This window comes from Pholcus phalangioides, unplaced genomic scaffold (assembly GCF_987345545.1).
Source record: "Pholcus phalangioides strain wild (caught in Gottingen) unplaced genomic scaffold, Ppha-v1.0 ptg000027l_1, whole genome shotgun sequence".
In the NCBI taxonomy this organism is placed as follows: domain Eukaryota; kingdom Metazoa; phylum Arthropoda; class Arachnida; order Araneae; family Pholcidae; genus Pholcus; species Pholcus phalangioides.
Window position 1 is genome coordinate 4,384,413 of NW_028301617.1, and position 27,492 is coordinate 4,411,904.

At 39.1% G+C, this 27,492-nt stretch overlaps 1 protein-coding gene across 1 annotated transcript; it reads right to left on the bottom strand.

The window, feature by feature from the left end:
* Positions 1–2,449: 2,449 nt before the first annotated feature.
* On the bottom strand, positions 2,450–27,185 carry Tsen34 (tRNA splicing endonuclease subunit 34). Its single transcript, XM_089251597.1, has 6 exons — positions 27,012–27,185; positions 22,920–23,057; positions 22,576–22,676; positions 21,851–22,337; positions 19,298–19,459; positions 2,450–2,698 (listed from the first exon to the last, which is right to left on the bottom strand). The coding sequence occupies exons 1-6, from the start codon at positions 27,112–27,114 to the stop codon at positions 2,508–2,510; spliced, it is 1,182 nt and encodes a 393-aa protein (XP_089107723.1). The 5' UTR covers positions 27,115–27,185; the 3' UTR covers positions 2,450–2,507.
* Positions 27,186–27,492: the final 307 nt, after the last annotated feature.

A 27,492-nucleotide genomic window follows, 5' to 3' on the forward strand; every position in this document is an offset into this window, starting at 1 on the left:
TGCATAGAATAGCCCCAGAGACATTCTTTCTTTCAAACCGAACACACAATAAAAGTCTCGTCATGGGCTATTTACTACCTATTGAGTTGTGCCAGAAGTGTAAGCGTGTGCATACCTAACAGTCTGAGTGCATTTCTAGTGCTGTGCATGATTTTTCAGTGCTGCCATCTATGTTTCAAAAGTGAAGTGAATGGTTGAATATTTGTAGTTAGCCGTTGCTCTCAGTGGGAAGATCAGCTGATATTTGAAGATAGGCTAATTTTAAATTAAATTGTTTAATTAAAAATTTCTTCCAAAAGCACAGTGAACGCTATTGGGTAGAATCAGGATCACCAAACCTAGAATAGGCCTATGTATCCAACTAGTTGAAATTCAAAATTTTTTCATTAAAAAAAATTTTTAATTGCTTTTTCTCTCTCTCTCTCACAACACTATTTCAGTATCCTATAAGATTGACTCGAGCCAAAGCAAACTGACAGAAATGATTTGATTACAAAAGCAATTTTTGGCAAAAACAGTGCACTAGAAACCACAGATAACTCTTTTCTGTTCTCCACACAATATAAATTACATTTTTTGGAGTCTTCCACAGTCCAGTCTGTCAACTCTCTTCGACAATGCACAGCAAATTATGATGACATGTAAGTTTTTTTAAGAATGACGCTCTTTCAAGACACTTCCAAAAGCACAGTGCAAAATGAATAAATTACAGGGTCCAATGTAAATAAGTTAAGGTGAACCAGATGGTTTTACTGTGTTGTCCATCCTTTTTTTAAAGGGATTTTTTTACATTTTACTCTGATCACACACAATACTAGTGTAATCATTTTAGACAAATGAAGCACGTTCATTTCTAGCTCTGCTGAGCATTGTAAATACTGTTTATGCCTCTTCATGCCCTAAAAATATAGAAAACAATTGAATGCTATTGGGTAGAATCAGGATCACCAAACCTAGAATAGGCCTATGTATACAACTGCTTTGAAATTCAAACTGTTGTTTAAACTATACACAAAAAGTGCACCATAATTTCGAATGCATGAGGGGATGTTATTTACTGTCCAAGACCATGAAGTAGTAAATACAAAATTACTTTTTTTTCAACCAGGCAGAAGTTTTTAATGACTACTTTACTGATTGAACCCTCAAAATAAGCAAAAGAAAAATTAATAAACCAAATGGTCCACATACCCTCCAAATAACCTGAAAAACGATACAATTTGTACTTTGACAGAATCATTAATTGCAGTCTACTACATTTTTAATATTTGCCAAAATATTGATGATTCCCTGCTCAATTAAAACAAATTACACACATTTTGTAGATAGGATTTGGACAAAAGTAGGACATTTCACCAAAAAATAGGACGAGTGGGAGCCCTGATGTCGGTTTGCCACTTTTCCTCCATTAAATCAAAACCTAGAACTGAAGAATTCTCTGGAGTTTCTTATAGTAATTTTCTTCATCGTATGAATTGTTGTCTTCTATTAGCCAGCAGTGGTAATCAATACTACTCTGCCAAAGATGGTTGTTTCTGGATCACTGTACGTGGCTATTTGATTCAACCATTCCACTTGATGGTGTACTACTGTCACAATTGTCCATCCATGATGTAAGTTTGTGTACGAGTAGATCAAATACCTTAATGCATACATGCTCAATCCGTGGCCAGTGACCTCAAGCCTAATCTTGCATGAATGAACTATGCTGCACATTTTCAGATCACTTAAAGTCGGTTGTGGGCTGGGGGTGCAGTTGCACATCCCTTGAGTGGCCCATGACATATTTCCAGATCAGTTAAGTGACCTCCTGTATATTCTAAGATCACTAATGTAGACCGCAGCATGTTTCCAGACCATTCAAGTGAGTGGCAATGCAGTTCCACATCATTTAAGTGGTCAGCGGCACATTCCTTGATCACATAAGTGAGACCCGCGGTATATTTACAGTTCATAGCAGCACAATTCCAGAGCACCTAAGGGATCCGTAGCATATTTACAGATCACTAAAGTAACCTGCAATGCTGTTAAAGACCACTTAATTAAGTGGGTCTATGGCACGTTTTCAAATCAATAAAATGGCCAACACTAAGGCCAACACCCTTGCCCTAATGGTATCTATAGTTAATTCTGGTTCATATAAGTTTTGTTCACTGTGGGTCATATCTCTGCCTACCAATTTAAAGTGGTATATTGATAAGATGTATGTGTTTGTGTACATCCCCAAGCATAAGTAAATATGTGTCTGTATCTAACAGTTTTTTGAATATGTAGTTTCAAAACCTTTTGGAAGTGTGGATCATCGATTAAAAAACTGATGTGAAAACTTTAAAACTGGCATAATCATTTGTGGGAAAACATATATATAAGATCTTTATCGCTGCTTCGAATTTTTAAACACACGAAAGTGAAATGTTTTCCACAGGCTATACAGTTATATTCAGAAAGATACATAACAAAACTTTTATAAAAATTCATGTACACATATAATCAGAACAATACAGAAGCTACATTTCAGAGGCCCATTTCAAAGATATATAATGCACTGATAAGTCTTCTGAGCTTATGTAGGCCATGGCCACAGTTTTCTTCACCTGTGTTGCCAACCGTCCGTAAACGACAAGATCCAATGCTCCAAAGGGTTCGTTCTCATCCATGCACAGCACAATAAAGATGGAATGGTACTTCACAGGATCACCTGTAATTCATATACAGACTGAGTAATAGAAAAATATATATGCAGGGTGTATCGCGTAAAGAGATCCAAAATACAAATTCATAAATTCCTCAAAGAATGACAAACAGGTTTATAGCAAATTAAAGCCCATCATCATAAAACTCATGAGGATTTTTTTTTAAAACTATCATTATGAGTGCTTTCTCATGAGACAAGCGATGTGCTACAGTGCGTCAGATAACTGGAATGTTGGAAAAGAATATATGGAAATTTAACCCATAAACCCCAAAATCCCTGGTTGTGGTATTACGTCACTATTTAATGCAGTTTTTTACAATGATTTACAAGTAGCAGATCACCTGTTAGGTTTGGGTGCTGATCCAAATGTAAGTCATGTAAGTCAAAAACATTATCTGGCAGCTATGTGTCATCTTACATTAACAGCTGTGCCAACAGACGTGCCAACTTTTGAAATCCAGAAATCCGGAGATTCTCCCGAGGGGGGGGGGGGGTACTTCTCCCTCCTGACACTCATAGACTCGATCAAAAAAAAAAAAAAAATTCAATTTTTTTTTTTTTAAATAAATTAAGAAAAAGTTACATTCTCTCTCCCCCCCACCCCCCAAGGCAGGTTCTGCATTGCCCTGAGAAGAATATAATTCCATGTCAGTCTTTCCATGCAGAATAAAGAAATCACATCTACATACTGTTCATAAAGTATAAGTGTTTCCTTCCGTGGATGCTATCAGTGATTGGTATATGAATTCTTGGTATATGACCTTGGGTATATGAATTCTTGGTATATGATCTTGGGTATATGAATTCTTGGTATATGATCTTGGGTATAAGAATTCTTGGTATATGATCTTGGGTATAAGAATTACAAATACAAATACAAATACAAATACAACGCCACAACAGGCAAATTGCCCAACGAGGTGGCTGACTTAAGAACATCATGGATCCCCGAGCCCCTACCTACTACTGCTACACCACACATGCACCCCCCCCCGCCGCGGAACCCCCCAACGAATCGGTACATGCGGGAATGTGCGTGTACGTGTAGTGCAACCTGACGTAAAGTTTGTTTCTGTGTAATGCTTGTTATGTGTAGTGCTGTCATCTGCCCCCAGTTTTACTAACTATGAGTGAAGTGTTATGGTTGAATGATTTACTGTTGTAGGACTGTTGCTCTCTGTGGCGAGACTTTTTAACGGGGAGATCGGCTCGCATTTGCGCCTTGAAGTTGGGAACCACAGAAAACCAACTTCAGCCGACCACCACTGTGGGGTTCGAACCCGGATCCTCGCATCACGAGTCCGGCACTATAACCACTCGACCACCACAGCGGTAAAGTTCTTAAAGGTTTAGTTGATATATTTACACTTTATTTACAACGGATAATATTTACATAATACGAACGGGGATGCTGGTAGAGGAAAATGTGGCCCGTGCATGATGAGACGCAGACACGCGCGTCGGTGAGTGAGACCACATCAACCATCAACAAACCGAGCCAGACGCCTTTGACTCCCGATTTCTGTTGTGATGCCACCAGCAGAAAATAGACTAATAATTATACAAGCTGGGAAGATACGCCAGTGCCATCGTGTGGACAGCACTACAGTACCCCCCTCGCAGTCCGAAGGACGAGGACAGAAGAGAAAGAATTAAAGTTTAAAAGTCACGTGCTTCGATGAACGTAGACGGTTTTTCCAAATATTTTTGCAGGTCGTTGTCTTTTTTAGGATGCTTTTCGGAACGACGGAGCAAGTTTTTGGCACGGATACATCTATGTTTTTGTTGGTTGGCTGAGGCACACTGCCGGTGAGCAGAAAGGCAGGTTTTAACCTGTCGACCGATACCATGGAAGGTTTTCCTTTTATGAGAAGGCAAAATGTCTTCTCACCACGTTTCAGCACTTCGTACGGTCCGTTGTAAGTGGGGACGAGAGCTCGTTTTACTGTGTCTGACCGCAGGAAGACGTGGGTGGTGTTCTTCAGGTCCGAATGTATGTACAGTCTCTTTTCACCATGCGCCGTTGCAGGAGTTGGTTGTAGCTGCTGCATCTGGTCCCTTAGAATGGAGACAAATTCTGTGGGACACGGTATGCTGTTACTACTGTTGGTGATTAGATCGCCAGGCAATCTGAGCTCTGTGCCGTATACGAGTTGTGCTGGTGTGGCTTTGAGGTCTTCTTTGTAGCAGGATCGTAGCCCTAACAGGACTGTTGGAAGTGTGTTCACCCAGTTCATGTTTGACCTAGCTATCAGAGCTGCTTTCAGTTGTCGATGAACTCTTTCTATCATCCCGTTAGCTTGAGGATGGTAAGGTGTCGTCCTGATGTGCTGAATGCCAAGGAGTTTGGTGAGTTCGTGAAAGATGAAGCTTTCGAACTGTCGACCTTGGTCTGTTGTTATTTTCTCTGGGGTTCCGAAACGACTGATCCAACCAGAATAGAATGTTGAAGCAACAGTGGCTGCTGTCATGTCCTTCATCGGTAAAACTTCGATCCAACGGCTGAATCGATCGATGCAGGTGAGGCAATATGTGTAATCTTGGGATGACGGAAGTGGACCAATGATATCGATGTGAACGTGCTTGAAACGAGCGTCTGGCATTTCTATTTTTCCTGGAGCGGAAATAGTATGTTTGTGCACCTTTGACTTTTGGCAAGGCACACAACATCGAGTCCAGGTGGTGCAGTCTTTCCGAACTGAAGGCCATACAAAGCGATCGCAGACAAGACGTGTTGTTGCTTTGATGCCTGGGTGGCATAGATTGTGAAGAACATCGAAAACGTGTCTTCGAAGAGTATTCGGTATATATGGGCGTACTCGATTGCAGGATGTGTCACACCAGAGTGGTTTGTCTATACCAACTAAATTGCAGATGTTGAGTTTTAAAGAGGAGGAATGCTTGAGAGAGTCAAGTTCACTGTCGGTCGCTTGAGCTGCTGCGATCTTGGAATAGTCTATTGATGGAGGGCATGCAATGGCTTGTATTCTAGAAAGAGCATCAGAGACTAGGTTCTGTACGCCTGATACGTGACGTATGTCGGTGGTATGCTGTCCGATGAAGTCAAGATGTCGTGTTTGTCTGGGAGATGTCTTGTGAGGCTTTTGACGAAATGCAAATGTCAAGGGTTTATGGTCAGTGTAGAGGATGAAATGTTTCCCTTCGATCATGTGTTGAAACTGCTTCACTGCCGCATACGCTGCTAATAGCTCTCTGTCGTAAGCGCTATAATTCATCTCAGCTTTGATAAGCTTCCTGGAGTAGAAAGCGAGAGGTTGCCAGTGCGAGTTGACAAGCTGTTGTAGGCAAGCACCGATTGCTGTATTGGATGCATCTACCATGATAGAGAGTTCGGCCGATGGATGTGGAAAAGCAAGAAGGGTTGCAGAAATGAGTTTTTTCTTGCAATCTACGAAAGCTTGATTTGATGTTTCCGTCCACTCAATCTTCGCGTTGCTTTTGGCTTTTTCTTGAAGATATAAACATAGTGGAGCTTGTGTTTCTGCTAACCCAGGAAGGAATCTCCGATAAAAATTCAACATTCCTAGAAAATGTCGAAGTTCTTGGATGGTTGCCGGTCTTGGGAAATCTTTTATCGCCTTCACTTTATCATGAAGAGGAGAAATTCCTTTTGATGATATCTTGTGTCCGAGAAATGTGACTTCATCTTGGAAGAATTTGCACTTCAGAGAGTTGATCTTTAGACCATGTTCGGCCAGTCGTTTGAAAACTATGTCCAGGTGCTGTTTATGCTGTTCAGAGTTCGCTGATGCGATGAGGATGTCATCTATGTATCCCGCTGAAAAACTGAGACCAGCCAACACTTGGTCGATGTACCTCTGAAATGTCTGGGCGGCATTGCAAAGTCCGTAGGGCATGAAAGGAAATTCATAAAGCCCGAAAGGCGTGATGACGGCAGTCTTGGGCACGTCAGCTTCTGCCACTGGAATTTGTTGATACGCCGAGACGAGGTCGATGGTCGAGTATATTGCAGTCCCATGAAGCATGTGGGTTAGGTCATGGATATGAGGAATGGGATATCTGTCTGGTGTGGTGATCTTATTTAGCTGACGGTAATCACCGCAGATACGCCACGCACCATTAGGTTTCTTGACCATATGAATTGGACTGGCCCATGCACTGTTTGATGGCCGGCATAATCCTTGTTTTTGCATGTCCAGAAATTGCTTTTTTTGCGCAAGATAACTTTTCTGGAGAGAGACGGCGAGCTTTAGCAAAAATTGGCCTACCTGTTGTCTCGATGATATGCTCACAGCATGGTTTGGAGTTCAGCGAAGATTTGCTGAGCATGCTTTGATAAGTTGAGTCACCGTCGAAAAGTTTGATTGAGTACACTTCTGACTTCTTTAGTTGACAGTTTGCAGTAAGTTTCGTCCTCATGTCGAGGAGGCATCGTCGTCGTAAGTCCGGAAGCAAATTGAAGTTATACAAGAAATCGGCTCCAAGAATCGGTTTCGGTACCGCGGCCAAGAGTCCACCGGAAGACTCTGCTGAGTTGAAAATCTAAAGTGACTGTTCGCTCACCATAGACGTTTATTGGAGACGAATTTGCAGCGGAAAGTTGGAGAAGTGGTTGACGTTTGTCAGTGCTGCATGCTGGGAGTATTGAAACGTCAGATCCAGTGTCTACAAGGAATGAAATGTTGGTGCTTCGATCGGCTATGAATAAGCGACGAGATGTCGTTGGCAGGGAGCATGTCGCTACTACTCTCCGCCTTCGTCGTTTTTTATAAACCTGCATGGTGAAGTGCACCTTCTGGCTTGATTGCCAAATGTCTTATGGTACCAACAAAATTGCCTATCCGGCAACGTAGGTGGTGATGTTGATCTCTTTGAACGGGGGAAACGCGAGCGCGAAACACTACGGGAACGCACACGCAAAACTGTTTTCAGTTCGCGGCGTAGTTGGGCAATCTCTTCTTGGAGTTGTGCGATCGTGTCCGACTGTTGACTTTTGTTCACGGCGTCTACATGAGGTGGGCTTGCTTCTTGGATCTTGTTGGCCAGCTCAGCCGTTTTGTCAAGGGTTAGTGGGCTCACGACAGCGAGTATAGATCGAGTAGATTTGGGTAGTTGTTGCAGGAAGAGTTCTGTCAATAGTTCGTCCGAAACGCTGAGAGATTCCGCTCTTCGTTTTAATTCACGGAGAATGTCAGACGGTTTCCGATCTCCTAATGGCTCACAAGCGAGAAGTTTCTTAAGCTGTCTAGACGAGGATTCACTGCAACGTGCGACTAGTTCGTGCTTTAGTTTTTCGTATGGCTCCGAAGTTGGCGGGTTCGTGAGAATGTCTCGTACTAGAGATGCGTTATCTGGAGGAAGATTTGCAACGATGTAGTTGTATTTTGTTTTTGACTCTGTTATCGGTTTCGGAGCGGCTAACTCGAAAGTGCTTTCACACATCACGAACCATAACGATACATCACGCACGTTGAATGGCGGTATAACTACGGCACTCACCTCTGCCATGGTGGTTTCTTTTGCTTCACGTCCGATGTCGCCAATCTTTAGTTGATATATTTACACTTTATTTACAACGGATAATATTTACATAATACGAACGGGGATGCTGGTAGAGGAAAATGTGGCCCGTGCATGATGAGACGCAGACACGCGCGTCGGTGAGTGAGACCACATCAACCATCAACAAACCGAGCCAGACGCCTTTGACTCCCGATTTCTGTTGTGATGCCACCAGCAGAAAATAGACTAATAATTATACAAGCTGGGAAGATACGCCAGTGCCATCGTGTGGACAGCACTACAAAGGCTTTATATATATAGCTTAAAGTTTTATATTTTCTTTCTGAAGATGTTTAATCGGAAGAAACAATTAAAAAAAAATTCAAATTACAAAGCTGCGGATGAAAAAACCTGTTTACCGCACAGCTGTTAATGGAATACAATAACGATTATACAGGAATTTCGGCAATCAAAGTCATGCCCCTGATAAATGATTGTAGATAAACGCTACGAAAACGAAGTCACGTCTTTGCCAGTTGCTTAAATGCGGCCACAGAGATCTTTTTTACGGCTGTGATTGATGGAAATGACTACGGCTGTCCTCTATGGGTGTTTTCCCTAACGGCAACGGTAATCATTGACGCCACGACAACGTGAAAGCTCGCATAAAATCTAATTTTCTACCAAAATCCGGAGAGCGGGAGGAAGGATGAAAAATCTGGAGTCTCCCACCTAAATCGGGAGAGTTGGCAGGTCTGCATTCTATACTAAAGTACATAAAAAAAAGAAACTTAAACACCACATCTCTATCTTCTAGGAAAGGATTATAATCACTTGTTAAGGGTCTGCTCATGGAAAGGTAGAATAGAGTGATATCTTTGAGAAACCTTTTCAGAACAGAAGGCTGCATAAAACTACCTGATGGGCCAGCGGTTAGCTACTATTTAGGTTCTTAACCTTTTCAACTGTGACCCGAAATCAACAAGATAAGCTTTGCGACCCATGGAACTATTTGTTTTTTGAAATAAGTGAAACCATTGCAAAGCAAGTTTGTGTCGTGACCCATAGCTCGAGAATCCTTGTCTGTAAGTGAATTTGTACGACACATCCCAAAGGTAGTGACAAATAGCTAAGAGTCCCTGACTGTTAGTGGATTTGAATGATCCATTCAAGACCCTGAGAATCAGGATTGGGTTGTGACCCATAGCTCAAGTATCCCTGGCTGTTAGTGGATTTGAAAGACCCATCTCAGAAGCTCCTGAGAATAAGGATTGGCTCACGTCCCATAGCTCAAGAATCCATGCTGCTGTGGTGGTCGAGTGGTAATAGCGACAAACTCGCAGCGTGTGGATCCGGGTTCGAACCCCACCATGGTCGGCTGAAGTTGGTTTCCTGTGGTTCCCAACTTTGAGGCGCAAATGCGAGCCAATCTTTCCATTAAAAAGTCTCGCTACAGACAGCAACAGACCTACAACGATAAATTATTCAATCATTACATTTCCCTCATAGTTAGAAAAGCTGGTGGCAGATGGTAGTACTACACATAACAAGTACACTGAAGAGCCAAAAAAACTGGTACACCTGTCTAATATCGTGTAGGGACCCCCGCGAGCCCGCAGGAGTGCCGCAACACGACGTGGCATGGACTCGACTGATGTCTGAAGTAGTGCTGGAGGTAATTGACACCATGAATCCTGCAGGGCTGTCCATAAATCCGCAGGAGTAAGAGGGGGTGGAGATCTCTTCTGAACAGCACGTTGCAAGGCATCCCAGATATGTTCAATAATGTTCATGTCTGAAGATTTAGGTGGCCAGCGGAAGTGTCTAAAGTCAGAAGAGTGTTCCTTTAGCCACTTTGTAGCAATTCTGGACGTGTGGGGTGTCGCATTGTCCTGCTGAAATTGTCCAAGTCCGTCGGAATGCACAATGGACATGAATGGATGCAGGTGATCAGACAGGATGCTTACGTACCGGTCAAAGTCGTATCTAGACGTATCAGGGGTCCCATATCACGCCAACTGCACACGCCCCATACCATCACACCATCTTGAACAGTCCCCTGTTGACATGTAGGGTCCATGGATTCATGAGGTTGTCTCCATACCCGTCCATCAGCTCGAAGCAATTGGAACCGAGACTCGTCAGACCAGGCAACGTGTTTCCAGTCCTCAACAGTCCAATATCGGTGTTGTCGGGCCCAGGCGAGGCGTAAAGCTTTGTGTCGTGCAATCATCAAGGGTACACCAGTGGGCCTTCGGCTCCGAAAGCCCATATCGATGATGTTTCGTTGAATGGTTCACACACTGATACTTGTTGATGGCCCAGCATTGAAATCTGCAGCAATCTGAGGAAGGGTTGCACGTCTGTCACGTTTAATGATTCTCGTCAGTCAACGTTGGTCCCGTTCTTGCATGATCTTTTTCCGGCCGCAGCGATGTCTAAGATTTAATTTTTTACCGGATTCCCAATATTCACGGTACACTCGTGAAATGGTCGTACGTGAAAATCCAAATTTCATCGCTACCTCGGAGATGCTATGTCCCATCTCTCGTGCGCCGACTATAACACCACGTTCAAACTCACTTAAATCTCGATAACCTGCCATTGTAGCAGCAGTAACCGATCTAACAACTATGCCAGACACTTGTTGTGTTATATAGGCGTTGCCGACCGCAGCGCCGTACTCTGATTGGTTCCATATCTCTTTATTTGCATACGCATGCCTGTACCAGTTTTTTTGGCTCTTCAGTTTAGAACAAACAACAAACAGCAACATGTACCAATTCGTTAGAGCTTCCGCAGAAGAATATGGAAGAGGTGCATGAGTGGTTTAGTAGTAGCTCACGAATCCCTGGCTGTTAATGGATTCGAAACACCCGTCTCAGAAGCTACTGCAAATCAGGTTCGGGTCGTGGCCCAAACAGCTTAAGAACTCCTAACTGTTAGTGAATTTGAAAGACCCATCTCAAAAGCTCCTGCGAATAAAGTTTCAGTAGTGACTAATAGCTCAAGAGCCCCTGACTGTTAGTGGATTTGAAAGCCACATTTAGGATCATTTGATAATTTTCGTCGCAAAATGGTTATTTTCTGCACTAGGACCTACAATTTATTCCGAATAGCAGCCTTTTTTATACTCACCGAGAGGTAGGTGCACTAAACCCTCAGTATGGGACTCCCTGTGGTAGCAATCTTTTTTCTGTGGCCGTTTCTGTTGTACCCCCAGTGTCAGGAAAATTTCTGACAAGAACGAATTTGGTATCGAACTCATGACACCTCTAAACATTTACGTTAGGTATCTGGTACTTTAGGTATCTTATCAACCTGGGCTACCACCCCACACATTCTCGGAAGACCCCCTGAGAATTAAAATTAGGTGTGACCCACAGCTAAAAATCCCCAGCTGTTATTAGACTTCAATGATTTATAGTTTCAGAACTCCTCGTTAGTTGTTTTTTTTTTTTTTCCCAAACCAAACACAACTCCAGTCTATCGCCATAAGCAATTTACTATTGAATAATTTGTGCTGTAAGTGTGGACGCGTATCTAACAGTCTGAGTGTTTATCTAGAGTTTAGTGCTGTCATATATATTTCAAACTAGCTATAATATCCGTTGCCTGGGTTTTCTCTGTACACTGGGTGCATTAGTGACAAACTGTTGTAAAGTAGTACAGTCGGCCCCCCCGTATTCGCGGGTTTTTTTCCTTTCTGGAAATTTTTTTTGCAACACTCAGAAATCGTCATTGATGTGTTTTGTTTACAAAACTTGAGTTGTGCATGTTTAGAATGGCTCGCTAATGGCATTACTGTCATCACTAGAACCGTGGCAACTCCCAAGAGAGAAACAGTCACCTCGGGTTGGATTAACCTCTTTGGCCACAATGTGCGCTAAAGGACACAACCAATTCTACAGAGCGAACTTAAGAGACATTTCACGTTAGCGAAACAAGTGGGTGGAGAATGGTTCAATGATATAGATATATATAAGTCTCGAACAGCTAATTAATAGCAGTTCAGAGGTATTGATCGAAGAACAATTAATGCAGTTGACTGCTCCTGAAACTCAAGCGGTACCAGATGAAGAAGATCAATATAAAAAAAGTAGAAGACAAGTTCACCATGAGTAACATAGCGGAAGTGCTTCGCATGCTCAAATCAGCAATAGATTGTTTTCATGGCATAGACCCCTCTATGGTACGCTCTTCACATGTAGAAAAATTGGTAGAGAAAGCCTTGTCATCATATCCCAACATACTTGATGATATGAAGAAGAAACTGCAAATAGAAATCACAATGTTCTTTCAGAAAACATCGCCAACAATCGTTGCACCCTCTTTTACATTTCGTTCCTCTGCGTTACCCTGCTCTTCTCATGCTGTTCAATAGACGAGATATACAAGAAAAAAGTATGGTTTCGGTTATTCGCGGATTTCCCATATTCGCAGTCACCCCTGGAACATAACCCCCGCGAATACGGGAGGGGGGGGGGGGAGCCCGACTGTATATATGTCTGAAAGGCATTGTTTGGAAACTACTGTAACCACAAAGTAAACATGCCGAAAGTGATTGATGAGTCCTAACAACCATTGTTACCCGACAGTGTTTTACCCATTTTGGGCATTTGCCTTGCTCTGATGAACTTTCAAATTTTAAAGTAGCCTATTGTTCAAGTCAGATCCTATTTCAGGGTTCCCAGCAAAATCCGCTTGATCATTTCCCTGACTCTCCCTGACCAAATTCAAAAATTTCCCTGACCAAATGCGCGTACACTGACACACGCATATATAAGTTTAAACCATCTAATATCACTAAATCAGTGATTCCCAACGTGGGCGTTAACGCCCCCTTGGGGGCGATGGAATGTTCCAGGGGGCGGTAGAAGCTACAGGTATAACGTAGGATCCTATGGGTTAGATTGCGTTGTAGGCGATGGGAGAAAAAAATTTCTGAAGGGGGCCAAGATGGGACAAAAAAGGTTAGGAAACTATGCTCAAAATTATAGTCGACCCCCCTCCCCCGTATTTGTGGGGGTTACATTCTGGGGGGGGGGAAATATGGGAAATTGCAAATAACTGAAACCATAGATTTTTTGTTTATCTTGTTTATTGAACATCACGAGAAGAGCAGGTAACACAAAATTATAAGGGAATGTAAACGAGGGTGCAGCGATTGATTGTTGGTGATGTTTTCTGAAAGAACATTGTAATTTCTGTTTGCCGTTTCTTCTTCATATCATCAAGTATGTTGGAGTATGTTGACAAGACTTCCTCTACCAATTTTTCTACATGTGAAGAACGTACCATAGAGGGATCTATATCATGAAAATCATCTGGTGGTGAGCCAAAGCAGCAACTGACTTACTTTCGCCAAGCATAGTCAATATATTTAATTTTTTTTGTAAACTTTTTTTTTTTTTTGTATTTTCGGAGCATTATCAGTAGCACTAGATAAATGAGCCATCCTAAACAGGCACAATTCAAATTTTGTAATTAAAACATGTAAATGACGATTGCTGAGGAAAAAATCCAATGAAGGAAAAAAACGACAAATACGGGAACCGTGAATGCGGGGTGGGGCGACTGTATAGCATTTCATGGTAATATACCATTGAAAAGCCCATTACAGACAGATGCTAATATTTTGCCGCCAACAGCACTCCTCTCCTTACAAAATCAAACTGTGTATATGATCTTGCACACAACATTAGTTTCCTTGGAAATTTCACAGAGATAATTGAATTCAAATCATTCTTCAACATATAAAGGTTAAGGGCCCTTTCACACGGAGCGGATGTGGACGCAGGTTTGGAAGAAGTTTTAACAATTGGTATATACAGAGCATTTCAGACAATGTGGAATGCGCCCGCACCTTTGAAGTGTTCATGTGGGTCCGGATGGCATCCGCATGTGTCAAAACCTACGTGCGGGCTCCGCATCCGCACATACAAGTTTCGTACATTAGGTTAGTTGGAGCTATTCACACGACGCGGATGCGGGTCGAATTAGTCCACATCTTTGGCTACTTTTTCAAGATGATTTTGCATGGAATTTTTTTAATTATTTGACATAAATATAAAAACACCATATGAAGGTCCCTGTGCATCAATAGGATGTACCCACATATATACGTCTATCCCTCCGTTTCCTTAGATAAAGGAGATATAGCAACTTTAACTGCCTTTTGTCCATACTTTACAATTTTATATAATAAAACCTGCCAACAACGAACACTGACGGGACCAAAATTATAAGCAGTTCTGTTCATTACGAATATTTAATTGACTACATACTTAAATAACTTTTAAATTTAATTACAAATTTTTAATTTTTTCTTTTTAAATTTTTAAAATTTTAAAAATATAAGTATTTAAAATTGTTTAAAATATTTTTTTTTATTTTTAAAACTAAATACTTTTATTAAACAACATTATCCATGTACGGCGTTCACTCAGGGCTGGATTAACACGTTTGAAAGCCCTAAGCACTTCAATAGTTTTGGAGTGTTCCCCCCCCCCCCCAATACATACATATATACTTTACATGATATTGAGTCTATAAACTTAAAAAAAAATTGAAATTTTATATTTCTTAAGTGACTAATCTAAGGATGGGATTTCACTCTAAAAGGTTTATGAAAGTTATTTTATAAAACTTGAAAAAAAGCAACCAATAAATTTATCGGTTACATTCGAGAAAATGCAACCGATCAGCTTATTGGTTGCATTTGTAAAAGAATTATAAAATTTTTATAGTGTAATCCAGGCTTAACACAGAATTGTGATGTGAATATTTCTAAGCACAGACATTTTGAATGTCTCCACCCCTCCCCCCTTTTTCTACTTGCAAAGTCTTTGATATCTCCTGCCTTTGTTTTTTTGGAACATCATTGGATGTGTTTTTGGAATTTTTTTTTCATATTTTCCAAAAAGACAGATCTTAGATTTTTTTTTTCAAAACCTTTTGTGTGTGAAAATATTTTGAGATATATTCTCCCATTGACTAATTGTGACGATCAAACTGAAAAGGCATCTTTATGTTATGATTAAACTATTAAGATTATTCTATGGGGCTCTAGATTAAACCACCAAAGAATAGCTCTAGGCTGCCTATGAGCACTGAATCAGGGGTGAAGGAGAAAAATAATTAGAAAAATCGGGGAAAAAAAGTTTTTATGCACAAATTTCAAACTAAAGATTTTTTAGAACTTCAGTGCTCGTGTGAAAGGGCATGTGGATCTGGGATCTGGATCCACGTCCGCTCAGTGAGAAATGGGCCTAAAGGTTCTCTACCCACAGGCAGGAAAAAAAAAAACAAGAAAATAAAATGTTTTTTCAGAAGAAATAGAAAAGAAGTTAAGAGCTGGTATTAGCTATGTCTACACTGGTGCGTTTTTTCTGCGTCAATGCGCTTTCCACTGGCACACCTGTCATCAAGCGTGTCGTAAATCACTCAGGCGTGACTCAAACTTGTTGAAAGGCGGCCATTTTTTAAGAGGCATTCCTTTTCCTTCTGCTCCACCAAGTTTGGATTTTCGTTGGATTTTCGTTCAATTTCCCTTTCCTTTTCGTGAAGATTCAGTGTTGTTTTCATAAGTTTTTCTCGATTTTTATGATGTAAACAAAAAAAAAACGTTGATACTTTTGAAGACTTCAGGTCACGTAGTGCATTATGTGATATCATTGAAGGTAAATTTAAATTAACGGTAATTATAATTGTAAAATTATAAATTAAATGATTGTCTTGAAACTTATTTTTTTGGTAGAATTTCATATTAAAATGCTGGTCGATTTCTTTTTCATGTTTTTGCGAAGAGCTCGCGTTACGGAGGTTTGCTGTGTAATTATGAAATAATTCACGAGCTCTTCGCGAGGCCACCTCAATGCATGGGGCAATCCAGACACGGCGTGAGAACTTAAACCAGATGTGTTGGAGGGCTATTTATGATAATAAGATCTAATGGTATGATTTTTCAAAGTATATGAAATTGGTACGCCCTCCGAATATCACTTTCATCGGAGGTCCACCGTGCTGTTGAAACTCTTGACTCCACATTTTTCTAAACATTTCGTGGAGAAGCACACGAATAATACTTAGTCAACTGTTGGAGGATCACCCTTATCGGATGCAAGACCCCTTTACCAGTGCCTGTATCTTGCATGGGCAAACGGGGGCAAGTGCCCTTCGCCCTTGCAATTTTAGGAGGCCCACAAATTTTGATTTCCTTTCCTTTATTTTTTTTTAAACTTTCTTTACGTAGAATATTACCAAACGTGGAATTTAATTTGAGAGTAATTATGTAAACTTTTTACATAATTGTAATCTGTAGCAGACATATTCAACCTGCTGCTCGCGGGCACTGTGGTGCTTTCAAAGTGCTTGATGCTCGTGTCCGATTTCATGTTTGCGAGTACTTGATTAATGTCCCAATTTGAACACTTTGTACAAATTACATTCAACGATTAAAATCATCCTGACTTGATAAGGGTGCACTTTTTTTGATGATGGGAACAAGCATTGCGCTTGCGACTGGAAAAAAGTTGCCTCAAAGAACTTTATATAAAAGGGGGGTGGGGAGGGAAAAGATTAATGTTTGCACATTAGGCCCGAATTTATGAGGAACAGGCTGTTCCCTTCAGCGCAATAATAATCTTCGCTATTTTCTCAAAAACTGTACAGTTTTATGCAGATTTTATTTTCATTAATATTATTAGAGCTGCAACCAGGATCAACCTTTCGAGTAGCACGCAGAGTTTAGGGATGAGCGCACAAGAAATTCTCTTCTAGAGAAATTTTCTGTTACTGACTGTCGAAAGTACGGTATTTCAAGTTTAAAAATTGATTGAAACAACATATTAAATAATTTTCTTTTGATATTCGGATTTGTGTGTGAAAATATTTTAAATCTGATCATCTTGGGCTATCATATTCTGCTACTTTTTATTATGAAAAATTATTTAATTTGAAAATTTCAAGTTTTTCACTTCTATTACCACGGATTTAGTGCTTTGGTGTATGAACAAACACTTGAGAAAAATAATGCTGCGCTGACTATAATTTTGAACGAAAAAAATTATTTAAATACGTATTAGATTACGACTTAGCAAAATAGAAGTATACAGTTTTCTTAATTTCTTTGACTCGACTATATTCGGGTAAAGTTGACGAACGACTTGATTTAATTTTTAATTTATTCCGAAGTTGAGCAATTTTGAGAATGATTTTGTCTATATATTCCGTCTTTTATAGAGCAATTTTCCCTCAAATATTTTCACATTAAAATGTGGAAATTGCATCGGCATCTGAATTGAAAGGTTTAGCCGTATAGGTGAAGACAGAAAAAAGGCACGCCACTTGAGGCATGCGATCGAGTTCAGCGGTAAAGAAAAAAAAAACGAGGTTGAAAGCTGTTGAAAGAAGACGCACCAGTGAGGACATACCTATTGGCTTTGCTTTCAACAATGGAAAGGAGGGTCTCTCCACTTTAGATCCCTTCATCTATTTACTCAGAGGGCAGATTGTATCTTGGCCAGCATTGTAAAATCCCACCCTTCAACTGATAAGACATCTCTCAGTAGGGGATCTGGAGGAAAATGCTCATAAGGATTTTTTTCCTCTTCCTGGGGATCTGAAAAATAATCTTCCATGGAAAAAAGTGAAGGCATAGCTGCCAACTTTTGAAAATGAAAATTCAGGATATTTTCGCGCAAACCCGTATTTTATGCTAAAACCACTCCCTAATAAATACAATAGGGATTTTTCCAAATAAAATAGGGATTTTTCAAACATAAAGGTTAAAGCGTAGGGAATAAAATCCCTACTCAAAAACTGAAGTCAAATTAAAATAGGGATTTTACACACATGGAAGTTAAACCCTTGGGAATAAAATTCCTATGCAAAAAACAAGTGAAATCGGAGGCCAAAACTTCAATGATGTAAAAATAAATATTGTGTTCAATCAGAAACGCTGTGAACAAGCATTCTGCGCGAATGACCCCAAAATCATCGGAAGATGAAGGAAAACACAGTCAATTTTTGAAGAACACTGACTTTTTGTGACTCTTGCTTGATGTTTTTTTTTCACTTCACGACTGATGATGGCAGTCTTTCCATGACCGATGTTTATGTCCGTAACACAACTTGTACAAAGAGGAAAAGTCGGCCCTCTTCTGGAACGTTTGATGAAAGGAAATTCATCGGAATAAGTATCTTAAAAATTGATTAAATATGTTTTTGCTTATCATTATTCATGCTTTGTTATATCGCACGTACGTAACTTCAACAAAAGAAATTTTGACCATATGCGCGTCACTATAATCTTCAATTATTATCCAGGACTATTGGCTGCTAAGCCATTTCCCTGCACGATAAGACAAATAACTTTCTTGTTACCATCAGAGGGTTTGTAAAACTTCTTTAAAAAGGGAATTTCCCCATTTACGACGTGTGACGTCATTTCGAAAGGGAAAAAAAAGAGGCTTCATGCCCCACAAGAAATTCCTTAGGGATTGTTTTCATAAGCGGGGATTTTTTTTAATGAAGTAGGGAATTTTTAGGGACAATTAGGGATTTTTGTGATTTTCGTAAAAATTCGGGAGAGTTAAGAACTTTTCGGGAGATCGAGCGATGAAGCTAAAATTCGGGAGATTCCCGAAAAATTCGGGAGACTTGGCAGCTATGTGAAGGTAAACCATTTGAAAGTAGATTTATCCTCTGATTTTTTCCCCTTCAAATTTTCCCTGACTTTTCCCAAGTATTTAGAATTTTCCCTGAATTTTGACAAATATTTCATATTTTCCCTGACTTTCCCTGACCATTTTCCGATTCCCTGACTTTCCCTGATTCTCCCTGACTTTCCAGGTTGCTGGGAACCCTGTATTTGGCACTTATGTAAAATTTGGCGATGATCAATTTACAAATTGTAGATTTGTATGTATAGAGAACAAGAATTTACAGAATATCAATTTTATATGTATAGATTGTAAGTGAAGTGTTATGATCGAATATTTGTACTGTTACATTAATGATACACTGTGATAAAACATTAGTACAGATGTGTGTAATACACAGAAATATGTATTAGATACAAATATCAAGTTAGATGCGATGGGTATTGACACTCACCAGCATAAACTAGAAAATCTCCACCAAACTTTGTGCCCGGAGTAATGTAATAATTCTTTTCCCACAGATCCTTGAAAACGGCATACCTCAATTTCTCTCGTGCTGTTTTCGGGAAACTCCAATTCTCTGAGGTAAAGTCGCTGTCGTTTTTCCATGGGTTTTCTGTATAATACATGAAATGAAAGGTTACTATTCTGTGTATTTAACCCTAGATTCATAAACATTTGTCTCACAGACCGTGCAAAATACGTAAACACTTGTAACTTTTAAAGTGAAAGAGATAGAAAAGGGTTGTGTTTGATCAACCCTGTGGATCCCAGAAAAAATTTGTGCCTACTGCGATTATAAAAAAACGTCAAATGATAAGGTTCTGTTGTACCCAAGGTAAAAAATTCATGTGTATGGATCACCACGGTTTATTATGTGTTGATTGCTCAGAATAACTATTGTGTTCATTTTCATTTCAGAAAATTAATGATTAATAAACAACTTTTCAGATTTAGAGTGTGTTTTATTGCTCTTTGTATTCAATAAAACAAAAATCATCAATATAATATATTCGTCTGAGAGACGAATGTTTATGAATAGTGTATCTCCTATGCATGTTTATGAATCTAGGGTTAATACAGTGAAATATGTATCAGTCATTCCCACAAAATTGGAGGAGAATATTTCAAAAATAAAATTCACACAAAAAAATTCTTAGTGGCATTTCTTTACCAGCTGATTAACAAAATAGAGTCTGCAGCGAAGTTTTTGAAATTCATGGTCAGGAAATATCTGTTTAATGTTCGGCTACCAGAAACTACCAAAGGTACCTACCCACTGGCGTTTTGGCTTGGGCCAGTTGTTTGGCAGTCGGAGCGTCTTACGGCTTTCAGACGAAATTGGAGAAAAAGGGTCAGCTTGTCGGCATCCCACCTAAATTATTCTCTCAATTTTATCCAATGGCACAATAGTATTTAGCGATCATTGGGAAATGTCATCCTTGGTCTACTCGCATTATTTATTTTGTTTATTATGTTGTATGAGTAATTGAATTGAATATTTGTACTCGTTCTCTGGGTGGTTGGTAGCGGACTTCCATCTGGGATGCACTTATTTGTTGACAATATTTTCATTATTTAATAGGTCTAATGACTTATTGGGTGAACCTGATCAACTACCCCATTTGATGTTATTCTTGATGCCATTTTAAAATATTTTGGATGTAAAAAAGTTTATGTGATGTGTAATTATGCAAATTCCAAATATTACATTATAGTTTCCATATAACGATGGAATGCTCAAGTGTAACAGTCGATCCCAAAAAAATCTTTACTGTTAGATGTATAAATATTCCTTCTGGCTACAGATCGATTACTATTTCTTCAAGTTGAACTTGCTAGTTCATTTTAATGGTTAGTGTTTGATACTAATCTTCAGCCTTCAGTTGAAAGTTTTTAATTTAACTATGTAGCAATAGTAATCAGTTGTATATTTCTGTGCTCAGATGACAAAATGTCATGCCACTTTTTCCAAAAAATTGAGTTATTCACCCGAAGTCTCATTCCTCAAAATTTTGTCTTTCTCTTTCAGTTTATGAGGAAACAACGGACGCAAATTGTAATAAGTCCAAAAGCCATGGTATCGCATGTTGGCAAAATAGTATTTACAAATTTGTCACCGTGACATAACATTTTGCCATAACAATGCGCACAGATTACTCACTATGTTTCCGGGCATATTTTAAAGTGGCCCAAAACCAAAATATGCTCTAAGGATTTGATCTCACCAAAAGAAAATAAGTTACGCTTAGCATTTCATGCTAAGCCTTGGGACTGGCTGATCGATCCAATTGACGTTATTCGATCAGCTAGATGTTTCCAGTGTATATCCTGTGGTGAAATCTTCCTGTACGCGTGCATCAACGGAGAGATGCCAATGTGTCCATCACATCTTTCTTGGGAACTTGGACTTACTAGTTTCAATGAATCATAAAGAATTGCTGATGCTTTGGTCTCAAATGTCAAGCAGAGCTTCTTGCGATGATTTGGAAGAGAGATGGAAATGTGAAACGCAAAGTTTACCTGCATTTTTGGTGAGAGATTATCTTTTTGTTTTGTTGTGATGCAATCTAGAAATTAATTGTCAATAGTTGAAAAAACTGACCTTTAGTTTTGCAATTAGAGTGAGAAAAAAATGTTAATTACTCAAAATCGTTTATTGTTAAGTTTGTGTTTATAATGAATAAATGATCCATAGAGAAACAATTCTTTTTCATTTCATTTTGTTGTGTCTGCTCACATTCTTGGATACACAAAAGTTAACCTGGGTATACAATAGTTTGTTGTTAAGGTGTAGCGGCAGAAAAGTATCAATACACACAACCCGATAAATACCTAGGCTGCCCATATTTCCTTCACAAGAATTTTGGAAATTCTTATGTAAAAATTTTATGAAGGGTACATATCAACTAATTTTAGCATGAATCATCAACGCATATCTTCATCCCACAAGCATATCAACATGAGATTCAGCACAAAAAAAACACAAAAAACCAGCTCCTCCTACCTGTGAATATCTGTACCTGACAATGTTCCCGCATCACATTTGGAGTCTTCTTCATTATCTCTTCGTTGATGACAGCATGTTTCTCAGCATCTGTCTCAGAGACGCAACCCTTAGCTTCTGATGCTTTCTGTTTAGTCGCTGGATCAGCTTCACACATGTAACACACTGCTCTCTCGCTTGGATTGCTAGTATCTTGTTCATCGGTGGGACATGCAAGAGAGTTTTTTGATGAACCTACATTCTGTGACGATTGTTCACCTCCAGACGACATCGAATCCGTCTGCATCGGTTCATCAGGGTTTACCGTAGCAGGATGAGCACTATTTTCTTCATCACTATTATCCTCTACGTTCACGCAATCATTGCTGTCATCCAACTTCAATCTTTTCTTTGAATTGCGTTCTTCCGATTTCCGCTTCTTACCCTCGTATATCAAGTCTGCTTTTTTGAGGATCATTTTAATTCGCCTTTCTTTGAGTATTTTGATCTGTTTGATAATGAAAAAAATGTATATAAAAGTAATTATTAACACTCAATGGCAACGCGAAAACACATTTAAATGCAAGTTTGATCTTATGATTACACGAAAAGGCCCAGCTCTTTTGATAGTGTATTTGAATGTGGGGTTTTTTTTGTGCAATAACCGTCAACAATACGACCCCCTATTTAAAGCTGATTTTGAACACCACTCGAAGACAAAAATAATAACCCTTTATCATGATTACCTGTTCGTCACACAGCCTTTCCCTTCTCTCCCAGTATTCTTTCGCTACTTCTGGATCAGGAGTCCTGTCAACCAACCAATAGGATAAAATTTCTCCTATACCTTCAGAAAAAATGGCGTAAAAAAGAGAGGTCAAGCGCTTTATGCAATTCCCGTGAGAGAAGTAGTATATCATATACAGTGCCTCTTAATGTGATCACATCAAGAGGCACTATTGATGCAATATATTGCAACATTATGTGAAATGTGTGCATAATGACATTTTTAGGGTAAGCATGATTATAAGTACCACAATAGTACCATTTCATTTATCAAAAGTGAGTGTGATAGCTAAATGTGACATACCTTTCTCGACCAGAAGAGTTGCTTCCTCTGGCATCAACTGCAAGGGCAAATATCTAACAGTATTTTGGAATCCACGTTTAGGGAAGCTTCCAATCAGTGATCCCACAATCCTGTGATCCGCTCGAAGTTCATGAGCAGCTGCAGCCAAAAAAAAGAGACAGCAACAAAATAATATTAATCCTATTTATTACCCGGGTAGGAAGATTTAAATCACTTGATTTAAAAGTCGCAATCTTTCAGAGAATATTCTCATCAAGGAGAATATTTGAGAATATTTTCTGGTAGGACTACTATTATAAATAACTTCAGAATATTCTTATAAGTTCTTGATGAGAATATTCTCCTGTTATTTACAATATAGTTACATATAATGAAAAGTAATATAGTTGGTATAATATGTAAAAGTACATATAGTTGAAAAGTAATTTCAATCTTTGACTTTAATAAAGAATAAAAATTCAAATAGACTTTTTCAAAAAACGGGAGAAACTGGGACATTTTTGCAAAAAAAAGTCAGAATGGCCAGAAAAAAGACGTATGATCACCCTAAATACAGAAGATCTGGAGTGTAAATATAGGCTACACTTGAACCTAATCACTATATACAGTACAGAAAGGACAGATGTGCTATTATTTCTACATTTTGTGCATGGAAAAATTGCAAAAATATAAAGAGATAAACTCAGACATAACTACTAAACCAGACATGCATCTCGTCCATATTCCTCTGCGGAACTTCTAACAAATCTATACACGTTGGAATGTGCGTGTCCGTGTTGTGAACCTAACGTAAAGTTTGTTTCTGCATAGGTGTCAATTCCCCGACTTTAAAAATTTGTAGTTTATCTTGTGATGACGCATTCCGCATAAAAGAAAACATAGCAAACAAATGAGGGGTCATTCGAGTATTGCGTCAGCATCGATAAAGTGGGGGGGGGGGGTTCCAATTTGCTGACTTTTGATGACAGGGGGGGGGGGGATATTTGGATGATGCTTGCATCATCAATCACCCTTTTATGAAGATATGAAATATTCTTAATGGTATCTTATTTGGCGCTCCAAAAACCGAAAAACCTTTCGATAGTTAGAAATGAATTATCTTTTGGGTTTGATAATACAATTGAATAATCGACGTTGGATCTATCCAAAAAAATAGAGTCAAATTCATTTTGAATTTGTCTACAACAGCAAGCAACTCCTGTTATAAGGATTTTTTCAATATTTTTTTTCTTCTTTGTTTCTGCTACTGATGAAGGAACTTCATATAGTTCCGAAACGCGTATAGCCGTGTTCGTTTTGGAATTTTGGGTATATCTAATGTCGATTATTCAATTGTACTTTCGATAGTTATTGGGCACTTGAACTAAAATTCTCCCTATTGATAAGTCAGTCCCCTACAAAGCCTCTTTAGCGATCTCTAAATTTTTCATGGATATTTCAACTGCTCAGGAAATGTGTCAGCGCTGCTTGTGCTCTGGAAATGTTTCTGGGCCGCTTAAGTGCTCTGGAACTGCACCATGCATCACTCAGGTGATCTGTAATTATGCCACAGATCACTTAAAACCTGGAAATGTTCCGCGGGTAACTTGAGTGATGTAGAACTGCACTAGGGCTGCTCAAGTGCTCTAAATGCACCACGGATCGGAACTGTGTTTCGCAGGTTACTTAAGAGAGTATAAAGGTATTTTCTTTCAAAATTTTAATTAAAAACAATTTTTTTCCGTCTGGAAGGGGGAGGCGCACAAGCCCCACTAAGTGTACCTTTCTGATCCCACCAATATGCATTAGGAGGTAGGGAGCAGTGCTGACAAAATTTTGCTGGCAAGGGGAGGAAGTCAAAAATGGCTTCAAAAAAAAAATTAAAAAAAATGGCTGACATAATACTTGAACAGCCCCTAACATGGAAAAACCGGAGATTCTTTAGAAATTTCAATGGGTGACCATATATAAGGGGCCGTTCAAGTATTACGTAAGCAAATTTTTGGTCATTTTTGACCCCCCCCCCTTGTCAGCAAAATTTCGTCATCAGCTCTGCCCCTCTGAATCCCAACTCATATTTTCATAGAGGGTGGTTGACGACGTCAGCATTATCCAAACCCCCCCCTCCTTGTCATCAAAAGTCAGCGAATCGGAAACCCCCATCGATGATGACTTAATACTTGAACGGCCCCTAAAGCCTGTTTTTCCAGGACACATTTTTCGCTACCCTGACATTTTTAGCTATTATTAGTCACACTTTGCTAGCTTTTGGCTTCATAAATGGCGATAATTACCAATTTTTTGTACTTGAAATAGATAGAGAGAGAGAGAGAAAGAGAAAGAAAAAACACGCTTCTCCGTTCTTTTTTTGGCAATAATGCATAATGCACGTTATATTAAAAAGGAAGGAATTTTGGATTGCAGATGGCCTGATGGAACACATGTTGGAGCAACAATTAATAAGTAATAGAGAATCCGATAGTTCTACAACTTCAAGTGAGGATTCCATAGAATGGGAATCCATAAAAAATGACTAAAACTGGAGTGATAACAAGTGGCATCGACGTATATGCGTTCGGGTGGGTGAGCAACGGAAATTTCTGCAAGAAAAGTGAGTAAAAGAATTCTAAATTTTTCCTTATCATTTTTATTATTATTATTTGGAGCTATTTCCAAATTCAAACGTTGAAACCAGGTTAATAGGAGTTACTAAGATACTTTTCAAAAAAAAAAGATTTTTTTTTTCAAAAACCGCACTTTAATTTCTGAAAGTATCGACGATGGTTTTTTTTTCATTAGCTAATTGTTACTAACTGACTGCAATTTTTTCTACAAGCATTACGTTATACGTAAAAAATATTTTTTTCTGCGAGATTGGCGAGAATCAGCCATACCTTACCGAGGCCGCACATCGATACATAGGTTAAGAGCCTTTCGTTGTCATAGCAATGAGTGATGCGGTTCCCTCGTAGCTTCCTCTTCACTGCAAAGTTAACCTGAAACAAACTATAGTTCTGAAGACTTTTCAAATGGGTTTCCCCCTTTGCCTATTATTTAAAATAGTTTCATTTTCCAGCACGTCAGTAAGATTATTTTCCCTACAAATGCATCATTTTACATATATATATTATTTTCCCGTTGTCATATTGGTTTATTATTTAAAAGCGAGACCGGGCTGCATTTCTTTTTTATACAGAGAATATTAATACAACAGGAAAGACCATTGTTTATTTAAGTCTTATACTACTATTATTATTATTATTATGCTTGTTGGTTTCCATTATGTTTTCTATGCTGATTTTTTTTGTTTCGATGTCCGTTTTTGTGTTCGGCACAGAAAAAGACCGCCAACGTCTGTATTATGATAGCTGTTCCGAGACGATATTCTTCAACTAGCATTTAGCATACTGTATTCCTTAATCACATTTACCAGCATGCTGTGAAACTCGACGAGGGAACTTTTTGTTTGGCGAAATTTCTATTACACAGTTACTTATACAGCTATTTGGCGACAATATTTAATATCACCAGACACAATTTGTTAGGGTTACAGGCAAGACAGAACACAGGAAACCTCTTATTATAGCGCCAGGGAGAGATCTTGGCAACATATCACTGTGTAGGCATAATTGAAAAACTTGAAAATGTCTACAGTATATTGATAGAACTAACCTTTCTTGTTTCTGATTTCTTTTTTTTGATTAAAATACTTTATCTTTCTATTTAAGACAACGTGAATAAATATGCTTAATATCCGCCATTTTCAATGAATCGAGATTTGTGGTAATAAACAACAGGAAGTATAGGAAATTCAGGGAACAGACAAGGTTCGAATCAAATCCATTGATTCCTGTGGCAACTATTGAAGAATTACCCGGAAAACACAGGTACCAGTGGCATGATAGCCTCCCTCGTTGTTACCCGCCATGCCAGAAAGCAAAGGTATAACAGGCACGATGGCCTCCCTCGTTGTACCCCGCCATGCCGAAAAAACAACGGCATTAAAGGCACGATGGTGTCTCCCTCCTTGTTTCCCGGAATGCTAAACAACGACGCCGCCTCCACGAATTTCTTTCTTCAAATACAAACAACAAATCAAAAGTGAGCACAAACCGTCGGCATTCCATACGTAAGCTCTTCCGTGTTTTTCGTACATCTTGATCTTCATTCCACTCCTCATGTTTCCTGATCGAAGTTGGCCGTCTGCATTTGCCATCTTTTTTGTTTACAAATTTGAACGTCAAACACAGATGCAAGTATCCGAGCTGTCAGCAGACCAATGAGTGCGCGTGTTTCAACTCAAAAACAAGTAAAACGTACTCTGATTGGCTTATTCAGCAAGGTATTTACTGATGCAGATGTGTTACTATCCTGACAAAAAAAATTGTCATGATCATCATATGAAATTTGAAAATTATATTCATTAGCCATTTAAATAATAATCTCACAAACATATGCATAAAAAGTATGACTTATATGACAAATCGGATATTTTTATGAGAAAAATAATGACAATCCAAAATACAGAAATATCGCGTAAGTAACAAGATATATGGTCACGGAAGCACACTTCATCAACTAGTGGTGAAATGAC